The sequence below is a fragment of the Columba livia genome, chromosome 2 (assembly GCF_036013475.1).
Source record: "Columba livia isolate bColLiv1 breed racing homer chromosome 2, bColLiv1.pat.W.v2, whole genome shotgun sequence".
Taxonomy (NCBI): domain Eukaryota; kingdom Metazoa; phylum Chordata; class Aves; order Columbiformes; family Columbidae; genus Columba; species Columba livia.
The window spans coordinates 24,827,421-24,839,848 of NC_088603.1; the positions used below are offsets into that span (position 1 = coordinate 24,827,421).

General features: G+C 36.7%; 1 protein-coding gene across 3 annotated transcripts in view; it reads left to right on the forward strand.

Annotated features, from left to right (window-relative positions):
- The window catches only part of CDK14 (cyclin dependent kinase 14), a 319,525-nt gene that overhangs the window by 221,351 nt on the left and 85,746 nt on the right, over nucleotides 1–12,428 (forward strand). For all 3 annotated transcript variants that reach the window (XM_013367818.3, XM_021290955.2, XM_021290954.2), the window contains one exon: nucleotides 6,349–6,397. In XM_013367818.3, the coding sequence (XP_013223272.1) occupies nucleotides 6,349–6,397 (49 nt within the window). The remainder of the gene's footprint in view (nucleotides 1–6,348; nucleotides 6,398–12,428) is intronic.

Consider the following 12,428-nt stretch of genomic DNA (forward strand, 5'->3'; position numbering starts at 1 on the left):
TTTCTGACTGATAAAATAGAAAAACCCCTCATCGTGTTTCATGTTACTTAAAATGCAAGTGCTTGTTTTTTCAATTCTCACAGCAGACCAGTAGTTCCTTCAGTGGTCTGCTAATAAGCTCACTAGTGAGTTCTGCTGAAATTCACTGCTGTTTGAACCTGCCCTTGATGCAGGGCTGTCAGATGGAACGTGTTTATCAGGCAGATAATGATGTTTGCAGTGGAGAGCATGTAGGTTTAGATGTGGGCACAGGAGTGAGTACGCGCGTAGAACAGTGTTGCTGTATAGCCCTTGTCTAAAGGAAATAAGAAATAGAAAGAAATAGAAATGTTGTCTGTTTCTATAAGAAATAGGAATACTGTCATTTCTAAGACGCCTTAATCCAGCTGGGTGTAATGGATGAGCTTTTTGGCACAGTTGTGGGGGTTTTTTTCCCTCAACCCTTCAAGCTGAGTACTGTTTGTGAGCAGTTGTTTTAAGAACATATTTTTTTTTGATGCATCAGGCCTGTCAAATCACTGAGCTCAAGAAATTTTCTCCCTTTCTTCCCTCTGGCTGCTCACTCTGCTTCCATCTTGTAGTTGTTATTCCAGCAGCTTCGTAGATGCTCCTGTTTGTGGGACACAGTCACAAAAACTTCCTTGACACAAGAGGCATTAAGTTGTGCTGCAAGGTCTGAAGCAGAGAGCAGATCAAATCCATTTACTGCAGGAAGAATGTTTGTGTAGCGGCACCCCCAGCATCTGAGCGGGTGGTGGGTAGTGCCCAGCAGAACAGCAGGTTTTGGGTCCGAGGGTGGGCTCCCAGAGCTGCGGATGTCATATATTAGCCTACTCCTTTGCTATACTCTTTTAAAATCTTAAGAGTAAATGGTATACTACGGAAAGATCACGCAATCAGTACTTCTTTACAGTAAGGAATATGAGTACTGTGTGTTTGCTCTCATTCATGCTGTCCTATGTGGGGATTTCATTACACAGCAATTAGTTAAGATTTGGCTAACTTGGTCTTCTAAGAACCAAATTATGAACACTTCCGGGTGCTGTGGGATTTAAGCAAAACCAAAAATCTCTTCTTTCTTTTGTTTCACATAAGCAAAAATCACCTTTGACTAGTGAAATACAGCACCCTTGTGAAAAGCCAGCTCTTTAACAGTGAGACATGTGAGGATGATGACTGTATATTTGGGATAAAAATGCAGAGGATCAAATTTTGTTACCGCAATTTGTTGCCAAAAAATTTGCAAATATCTAAGTGTTTGCATAGAGGAAATTAAAATAACACTTTTTACGTTAAATTTCTGATGAGTTTACTGTGTTGGTCTTCCAGTGTTTTTATTCAAAATAAGCACATTTAATAAGAATAACCTGAAAAGATTTGAACTCTAGCATATATGCTCACAATTTGAACTGTAAGAGTTCAAAATACATCTGAGAGCACGTCTTGATGTGTAAATGTATTTTCAGGAGTCTTTAATCTCAGAGAGTGAGCAGCTGCCTCAGCGAGACAGTCTGACTCACGTTCCTGACAGCGGCTTCCATGTGCTGGAGGGTGGGTGGGTGGCAATGTGAGTGTCTGCATGAAATTCTTGCCTGTTTGCCTTTCTGTTCTGAGGGAGGGGTAGTAAGCTTTCGCTACACAGGGTTGCTTCCACAAGCTTGGACCGAGATTTAGTTTGCCAGTGCTGCTGCCTTGCACAATATATGTCAGACAAATATTATTTTTTAGGGGATCATTCATGGTAATTCCACAGTACTTCTAGGATCACACACACAAGACCTACTGGCTGATATTACTATTTTTTATGGTGGAGTCAATGGGAGCATCTCAAAAACAAAACCAAAGCTGTGTGCTTGAAAGTATCATAAAAGGCAGTTTCATGCAGTTGGTTGGAAACACATATGTGTAGCTTTAGATTTAGTTGTATTAAATCCATCTAGTACAGAGGCATTCATACAGCTGTGTGAGAGTCATTCACTCTGAAAAGTAACTTAGAGGCAAACTTGGGGATATAATTGTGAGACTGGATTCCCATTCTGCCATTAATTGGCCACAAGCAGGAGATCCTCGGATAAAAGTTGGGAGCTTATGCTACCTCTTTTTTGGCCTGTGTGGTGAATGCAAGATTGGTGTTCATAGGTATGTAATACTCTGGTTTCACGGTTCTGGATTTAAAAAAATAGATCATGATGGACAAGCTCAAGGACAAGATTGTTGTAGCTTCTCTGTTGTGGCAGCTCTGAAATCAAAATCGGTTGGTTTTGTTGTTCTGGTTTTTATTCTCTAAAGAAGGATTAATTCAAGAAAGTACTAAGAGCTGTACACAAGGCTGGACTTAATTACCACAGTAGTCCCATCTAGTTATACTGTCCATGAAAGTTAACTAGACTGGTTGACCACAAAATTGTTTAGAAAAATGTGAGCTGTATTTTATCAATATGCCATTTCTTTCCTTATAAATAATTTAAGAAGCCTCAAATCTGCTTGGAGAAGGGGGGAAGAGTTGATACCAATGGTTAGGAGAAGCACTATCTGCAGCATATACAGCATATAAATGGAGTTTGAAATTAAGGATACAGGACTAACTTTTGCCTGTCTATACACAGGGTTTCACCCTATCCATGTTTTTCCCCTAGTTTTCCTTCGCTTTGCCTGATAAATGTGGAGTATAAGATATTTATTTAAAAAGGGGTTTAGAGATGAGCAGCAGATTGAGTAAAGAAGGAAGATCCCTTTGCTAAGTTTGTCCATTTTGTTTAGGTATGTCCCTTATGGCAGTATTTCCATAACTGGTTCCAATGTATCACTTTTTCAGTAAAAACTCATCTAGCATAGTAAGTGAACCTCTGACAGCCCAGTCAAGAAAATATGTTGTATATGATCCTTCTCAACTGTTTTAAGTGGATGTAGCTATGTTGAAGTCAGTGTTGTTGTGCCAGTTTGAATCAGCTCGATATCTTACCAAAACATATTGCAGAATGACAGATAAAATAAAAATCTCTCTGTCCCCAGGTCTAGGTTAGCTTTTCAGCAATACTTCGAATCAGTTCAGTTCTCTTTCCACACAGCACTTTTCTGCACCAAAATAGATTAATGTGCAAATCTGCACTTCATTAGCTAAGTTCTATGTGTAGCTTAGACTTGTTGTCACACAGCTCTGTCTAGCTGCATCTTATTTTTCAGTCCTTTGTCATAAATGAATGCACAGTGCTATGGTTGGACTATGTACTTATAAATTATAGAAAAATCTTTATTTTCTTCCATTTTTTATGGGTATCTGCTTCCATATATGTTTTTAATTCACATTTGTAAGCTGAAATTCAAGGGTGAGCTCAGGTTCCACTAAGGCCAATGCAGCTTGGTTGTTAACCTTACTGGAGCTCAGGCGCTTCCTCTGGAGAGCAGAAGCTGAATTAGTAAACCACAGGTACGATTTGAATTGTAACGATCCTCTCCTTCTGAAGTTTGGGTCACACTCTCAATGCCAGTAGGATGCTTGAACTCCTTACGGCAGAACATGTACTTCAGTATTGAGTTTTTATTTGTGCTGTTGGATATTGAAACATAACCATAGGCACTGACTGCAGTGCCACATTACTAGTACTGAACCACAGTTGCATCTAATAATGATCCTGACTATTTTGCCTGTTTCATTTAAAGACCTGCCTTGGGCCATCAGCACAGCTGTAGTAGATGCATTGCATGCAATGTATAATAGAGATTTTAAAAAATTGGCACTTCCTACAGTTTTAATCTGGATGCCTCTGGTGTGATGAGTTATTTTGTTGTAGTACGTGAACACAGAAAATTGTGAGGAAATCTCTTCACTTGTGGCTCTCAGTAAGAACATACCAAGGAGCTTCTTTTTTCCCCTCTCTTTAATCCTTGTGTTCTGCACTCATTGTGGTATTGAGACTTAACAGAAAATAGAGAAAATAACTACCTCAATGGTTTAAATTGCTTTTCCTTTTCATAGTATCCAAGCTGCTAAGTGCCTGGGATAACTGACTTTACCAGTAATTGGAAAATACTGTAAAGCTTCTACTTTACAAAATTTAGGATAATGTCAGTAGTGTGGCATTCAATCTAAATGCTTCTCAAGCTCACTTTAAATAGTATGGTAGCATTTTCAGCAATAAGGCATATCTGAAATGAGCTGAAATGTGTTAAGAAATGTGCACAAAATTGCCAATAAAATACTTTATTTGGGGAGATATATTTATAGAGCAATATATTTTCTGTCAGTAAAGTGTACCATGTGACCTATAATTTATTTCTTACAATATCCTAGTCCTAACAACAAATTAAGTTTTATAACACTGTATAGCATAGTTCATAAAAATTCAAACTAATAATTTTAGTTTGTTAAGAACTGTGTAATGGTGGCATGTCTGAGAATTGCTGAGAGTCATCTCTTTTCTTAGCTAAACATCTTAATCTTATAGTGAAAATAACACAGGGAAGTCAAGTAGGTGCTATTTTAATGATCATCTACAACAGTCAAATATTTTCCAAATGCAGAAACCTTTTGTTGATAATACAGGAAAAACAATCAAACAAAAACACCAACAAAACACCACAAAAACAAAACAAAAAACTTCACAAACTTTTGTTTCATATATTTATCTACATCTAAAAGCTTTTAATGGTATGATTATGTAGCTAGCATTTAGGGGTTTTGCTAAGGAAGTTTTTTGAGTAAATTTAGACACAATATTACAAAAGTTATATTTACAATTTATATTGGTGCTAAAACTAGTTATAGTCATGAAGCTTCCAGTTTCCACTACACTTGTCATACATACCTAAGAGGGAGTGATTTCACGATTTCATTGCTTTAATTGCATCAGTATGGTTAAAGAAACAAAATTTGCAAATGTGAAGTGGCCCTCAGATGCAGTTTGCAGGTCTACCACTTACCAAAACTTCTGATAGCGATATCATTGAGAGTTGAAGTTTCTGCCTAAATCATTTTAGATAAAGGAGATAATTAAAATAAAAGAAAAAAAAAGTGTGAGAAACAAGATCATCCACATTGATGCTAGGATTTTTTTATATGCCATAGTTTTTGCATAATCGGTACATCTGTAGAACTGACTACGTATGACATATATGAAAACTTTACAACTGACATAAATGAACTGTACAAATACAGGAATTTGAACATAACCACTCCTAACATGATGCATGCATATGTGTGTATGCATATATATTTTTATATATATATATATATATATATATAAATATATATATATATATAGATTAATATATAAACATAGTGTTTTAACTGTACAGTGTGGCTATTAAATGTCCTGCTTATAGTTGGAGAGAAAGTAAAATTGATTTTTGAGATTTTATGGAGTACTTTGTAAGTTTAGGACTTCTTCACAGCAACTAACACCATCACATTAGGGTGGCTGACCAGAGCGAGTACCAGTCTATGTGGTAGAATTTCAGTGTGATGAGGCTTAATGGAAAAAGTTATTATATTCTCCAGCTGGATTGCATTTTATTCCTCTGAGGAGGCACTTAGCTCCTCTTCAAAAGAGGTCTGGCTCTTCTGCAGCAGCTTTCATAGAATCTTCCTCTGACATCTAGGGTCCTACTGCAGAGGCAGCATCTTCTTGGATATGAGAAGGAAAGTACTTATATATGAGCTTAAGAACTTAAAGTTTGAGTAAATGAGATGTCATTGTACTTGTTACTTCTGCTCGTTATTTATATGTGTTCTTTAGAAAGTAAACTCTTCTGTGGCCATCATGTTTTTTGTGTCTCTGCGTTTCACGCAGCCTCACTCTTACTCTTATGCCCCCTGAGAAGCACATAAACATGACAGTGAGATCACAGAGAATTGTATTTGTGATGGAGAAAAAAAGATATTATATTTCAAGCTTCTTTTTTTTCTCCCCCAGCAGTCACATACGACTTTAAAAATACAATAGTTATAAAAATTTCCATTTCTGTTGATGCCACAGTAAATGAGCTTTATGTCATGACAGCTTTTTGTGGTTTGTTTGGTTTTTTGTCCTAACAAGCTGGGGGCTTGGGGTGGTTATTTTGGGGTTTGCTTTGCTTTGGGTTTTGTTTTCGTTTGTTTGTTTGCTTGGGCTTGTTCATTGGTTGGTTGGTTGTGTTTTTTCAGTGTTTTTTTGTTGTTGTTCTTTTTTTCTCTCCCTGTTTGTATGGCAATTGCTCCTATGCAGTTTTTCTTTTCCTGTCCTGGAACTTGAGCTGCAGTAGTTACACAGAAATGATGAAATGATGAAAATTGACTGTAGATAAATATATATTTTTTAAAATCTTGGTTTTAGCATAAATAATTGAATGTGCCTCTTCTTTTTCTTACAGAACGGTTTACACAGTACAGCCCTAAAAATCTTAGACAAGCATGGAACAAGTAAGTCCCTTTTTTTAAAAAAAAAAAATTACTCTTTTGACTCTTCAAGGATATGACTCATGTCAAGCTGAAGTTATCACAGTTAACTTCAAATGGCTTTGTGCTTTTTAATTGCAGTATTAATGTGTAATTACTGAAATATTGTTCTTTCCTGTTTCTGCCAGTTTTGAATGTTTTTGAATTGCCAGTTACCTGTAAATAGAAACTATATAGTGTAGTGTTTTCTTCTTGGGGATGTCAGCTGGTAAGTATCAAGCTCATTGAGAGATGCTGTGTTATTGCTTTGGGCCATCAGTTTAGAACCTTGTTTTCTCTCTTCCACTATAACAATTAAGATACTTTTAAATAATACATTTTTAATCAAGTTTGAGTGCTGTTTCCACATAACCAACCCCTGTTGCCAGGCCCATCTGGTCATTGCTGTGAGCTGATGACCATACTGCTGTGTATTTTAATTTCCATGGCTGAAAAAAGTCAGTATGAACTCACCACTTTTTTTTTTCTTTTTAATGTTTCCTGAAATTTGTCGCATTTACATCAGGTGGAAACTGATATAAGAGTACTGTGCATAAAATCCAGAAAGGTTGCCTAGTAAGCCAGGAATGCCTAACCAATCATCTGTCAAAGTTTACCAGAAAATTTCTTAGCACATGAAGAATCTTTGTAGACAGGACATTTAGATAGCACTGTATTGAGTGATTAACATCTTCTGTATTTTGAAGAAAGCATACACAGTTTGAGTTGGAGGAGCAGGATTACAGCTATGCCAACAACTGGTCTTGCCAGAAAAATTGTTAGAATCTTTCTCCACTCTCCTTTGACCAACATTTTTTGCAACAGGGCTAAGCCTTTGCTACACCAACATTGATGTTTTTTTTTCTGATGCTTATCCCAAATTTTATTGTTGGTACCAGCAGGCTGCCTTGTTGGTAGTTTAACAGGGAACTCAAAAGATAAATTAGCAGGAGACTGAAGCATCTCCTCCTCCAAGTTCACCACTGAAGCTGAAGCCTTTTGGTGAAGGAACTTCCTTGTTATAAGGAAAAATGTTACTGGTACAATAAAAGTACGAATCCTTTTTCAAAATCCTAACTTATTAACAATGGAGTGTGTGAACACCTCTAAAACTAATAGCATGGTCACTTGCCCAAGATGTGATGAGGTTTGTACTCGCTTTGACATTCTACTATTTCTTTTCCATCTGCTCCTTCCTAACACAATTTGGTCCAATGTTTTGAACTGAAACACAGAGGTATTTTTCATTAAAGGAAAAAACAAACAAACCAAAACCCAACACACAAACAAACAACAACATTTTGAAATTGTGGTTAACTGAGGAGAAATCTCTTAATGTACCAGTTTCATAGTTAAAATTAGGTGCTTCTTGTTGGAGGCGATGCCATCAAATGTTCATCCTTTGAGTCAGAACCTGTATTTCTGCAGTGCCAGGCATCTTTCATGACCCTATAGCTCATTCTGCATTATTACTGGATCCTCCATGGTATAGGAATAACTTTCTGATTCCTGCAATGAGACACCTACATTTTGCAGAACTGAAGCCAGTGAGGCCTTCACAAAAGTTAAGTGTCACCTGAGTTCATTGACTTTCAGCGGTCTATGGAAAAGTTCAGACTGGAAGCCTAATTTGGTGGCTTTCATGGAAGAGTCTATCTCTTATTTACTCTAGAGGAAGCAATAGGAATATTAGCTTAATTTACGGTTAACTTTGGTGAATATCTCAAACAGTTTTGCCAGCTCTTGTGATCCTTGCAGGCATCTTGCAATGTTTGACTCTACCTCAGCCTTCCTGTTGAAATAATGTAATTCCCTGAAAGTCACAGCTTTCATTTAAAAAAGTAAGTCACTAGAATTGTTTGTTTTCTGTCCTTTAACAATGAACAAACTTGCAAGTTCATATTTTCTTTGAAAGTAGTTAATGAAATCCAAAAGCTTGGAAGAAGCAAATATATTACAACATGGGCAATTAGATCTGGATTGGGAAAGAGGGACAAGAAAGCTAATATCGATGTGAGTCTATTTGCTTGGGGGCATATATACACATAAGTAATGTGAATAGATACTGGCATACTCTTCCATCCATTCTGCAGGCATGGACTGACTGTTTTTCTATATTTTAACAGCAATTAGTCCTAACAGTATCTGCTATGTATGAACAAGTACAAGAATAGATTTGAATTTAAAAATTTGATATCTTATACTTCCTTCAGGAACATTGCATGAAATTTCTGTTTTTGTAAAACACGAAAAAAGAACAAATCCCAGTTTGCTTAAAACAAGCCCTCAATCTCTGAGACTTCATAATTGACACAAGCTATGATCACATCACAGGCTTATTCAAATGAGAGCTTTTTCATTTTCTAAGAAATGTCTTCAAAAATATTTATACATTTTCAATGCTCTGTGCATACAGGATTTGCAATTTTTCAGCATAAATTGAGGGGCTGAAAAAACGAAAACAATGACAATACATAGTTCAGCACTTCACATGTGCAGTTCTACTGTAATGGGAGATATTTAGTGCCTCAAAATTATGTATCGTTTACATTTGAAATGTAAGGGATTTTCTCTTTTTCTAGTGTAAGGCTTTATCTGTGGTTGTATTAGAGCACTGTTGCTTTCACAGCTGTAGTAAAGGGTGTATAAACATTTCTGTTATGGACATCATATTCCCAAGGGTTTATAATTCAGCTGTAACACTTAACACATAGACTGATTCATTCTAGAAATTTTCTTCCTTTATTAGCATAAAGCAGCAATCACTAATCTTAAAAAAAAAACCAAAGCAAACCACCTTTGAAGACTGTTGATGACACGAAAGTGTCTCATTTGAAATAGAATTGTTTCAAGGGTAGTTGGGATAAAAGTGAGACCTAAGATGTGGGCGAAAAACATACAGCCTTTTGTTTTTAGATATGTATTGGTTTTGTTACAGAGTTACTTCTTCTCAACATGTTAGTACCTTTGAAAGAGGTTTACCTCAAAATGTAAATTATAATTCAATTTATGTAAGGAGAGGTTACTAGAAGAAAGAATAACACTCTTCCAACATCTACAGAGCCAGCTTCATGTCTGTAAGGCAGAAGAAACAGATACTAAAAATTCAGACCCCAAACCTTCCAAAAAGCCACAGATGTAGATTGGGGGCAAAATAATTGCACCTAACTGACTACACCAGCTTCCACAATATGTGAATTTTAAAGGCAGAGCCAGACAATGGAACAATGATGGACACAAGCCAGTGGCTCTTTAATTCCCAGTCTAACTGGAAATTAGCTGAAAGCATGGAATGTGACTGTAATGATGAAGTGATACCCAGCAGGCTCATTATGTAAAATGTCAGATCCCTAAAATTCTTAAGATAGAATTGGTCAATATTAGCGGCTACTTTTGAGAAGTGTTTGAGGGAAATAATGTAACTATCATTCATAGTGTGTAAAGTTATTTGGAGATTTTACAGCTGAATTTCTTCACTGATTGTCAAACTAAGGAAAGATTATAAAGAGAATATTTACTAGATAAGGAAACAAAACTTGCATTGACAGTTGCATCTATCTAGCATGAAGCTTCACCTACATTGCATGATATAACATATTGTGGAATGTGATTATAAAATACTGGTCTAAAAAGAATTAAGATGTGGTAATCCAATCTTCCTGTAGAGTTCATAGTGAATGATATTTTCACCTTTTTTCCTGAACTTTTCTGTTCAATTATCTCTACACAAAAAACCCAAGAACAGCTCTGCCTTCAGAATGCAGTGCAACCTCTTTCAATTTGCAAAAGCTTCTCCACAATAATAAACCCTTACAGAGGAATAACAAAAGAGAACTAATTATCCTTGTGTATATTTGGTAGGATATAAAAAGCTTTTTTAGATCCTTCTGTCATAATGGCTTGCATTGTGAGAAATTAGATTGGAAGGACAAGGTGCAGTTGAAAACAAATTTTGCTCTGCATAAATAGGACTACTACTTTATAATTCCCCAACATGGCAGTATTTATTATATAAATACGACTTTACTCTCTCAGCTAGTCTCACTGCTGGGGATTTCTTCCTTTGACAGGACGGCCTCTGTACTTGAGGACCCCCTTTCTGAGGCCAGGCTGTTTAAAAATTGCATTGCATTCCAGGATGGACTGGCCTGTTTTGGAACAGTTATTCAGTGAAAACTTCCTGAAAAAAGCAGAGCAAGTGAATAGGGATGAGTCCATGTATTTCAAGTCTTTATCTCATTTCAAGCATGACATCGACTATGGAACTGTTTAGACCTGAGACTTGGGAAGGGTTTTTGGTTTGCTTTTTTCATGTTTGTTTTTTGTTTTCAAAAAAATCTTTGCTTTAGTGGAGTTTTAACTAAAGAAAAAACTCTCTTCTAATTATCACTTTTGTCCCCTTTGCCTCCTATCCCTTCAGCAGCATTGCTCATTGTAATACAGTCTGTAGTGCCACTGAAAGAATATTCAACTCTCAAGCACAGTAGGATCAAAAAGCCTTAGTGTTGTCATTGCTAGAAACTTTCTGATACATAAAACTAAGCAGTAAGAATTTAAAACTATACCTGTGCAAAAGGTGGGATATATGTGCACGACTGCGTAGTTCGAGTATGCTGAGGTTGCAGTGGGGCTGTCCCCTCACTTGCATTAGAGGAGCAACCAGGAATCATGCCAGACAGAGAAAGGATGGGAACTGGATGCAAAATGAAAAGATTTTGTGGAAGTATTTGTGATTTAGAGGCATATAAACCTTCCTCTCTCTCATGATGACTTGCAGTGATACTGCTGTACTGTGTACATTGTCTAGGAGGCAGATTTACCACCCACATGCCGTAGTGGTGGGCTGTGACTGGGCGTTCTCGGGGGGCCAGCAGAGGCAGCAGGACTCTATGTGCGGTGGGAGACATCAGAAGAGGCCAGAAAGTTTTACAAATGTTTTCTTAACACGGATTTTTTCGTTATTTCACTACTTAATGGCGTTTATTAAATCAATGTTAGGGTGGCGGAAGCTGCTTGTTTACACTGATGTGCCTTTTTCGTGTCTACTACAGTACATTGCTCCCACTTAGTACCATTTTATATGTTTCTGGCACCATAAAGAGGCTCAGCTGTGAAAGTGCAAAAGGCAAAGTTCTCAGCGCAGCTCAGGAATAGTTAATGCTAAGCTGAAATGCACTGCAGGTTTTGTCAGCTTTATGGTAATGAATTATATGATGCTGACTGAAGCCAATGACTGGAAAAGATCTAGAGTTTCTCTTTTTATCCTATTGCCAAATTCAAAAATTCTTTACCATTTCTATTTGAATGTTTCTTTCAAATTGGAGCAATAGTAAATTGCTCAAATATTATACCTTTTAAAAATTTTTGGGGAAATTATTCCTAACAGACCTAATTGCTAGAACGTTTATCCTGACATTAAACTTATTTTTGCTTTGTTCTAAATACCCCCTCTTTTGTGTTGCTAAGCTTTAGGTATTGTGTTACAACTTCTTGGCCCAGTTAGATATATTAATAAACTTCCTAAACAGGACCACAAAGGCCTTTGTCCTCTTTTTCAGAGCGGTAGTAACTCTGTGTTTTTTTCATTATAGTAAAATTACATTGTTACCCTCCTATATATTTCCCTACCATGACAGCTGTGAATATGCAATCCTAAAGTACATGGATGTTCTTTGTTTGTTATCTTGTGCAACATCTAATTCAGTTTCTGGCTTTAGAATAGAGTTTGTTGGCATTATTATCTCTGAACCTACCCACATATTGGGTTATTTCTCCCTGGAAGTAACTGTTTATAGTCCTCTATGCTCTGTCTTCGTGGCAGATTTTCTGCCTGCATCTCTCATTTCTATTAGCCTCTTTGTCTAATCTTTTTGTCTTCTATGGTGTTTTAAACATTTAGTTTCATCTAAGAATTCATTCAGTATGCAGTGTATCTCTTAGTCCAGTTCATTAATAAAGATGTTAAATAAAACTGTGACTAACGCTAATCCCTGTGGCACACAGCTGGACACTTCCC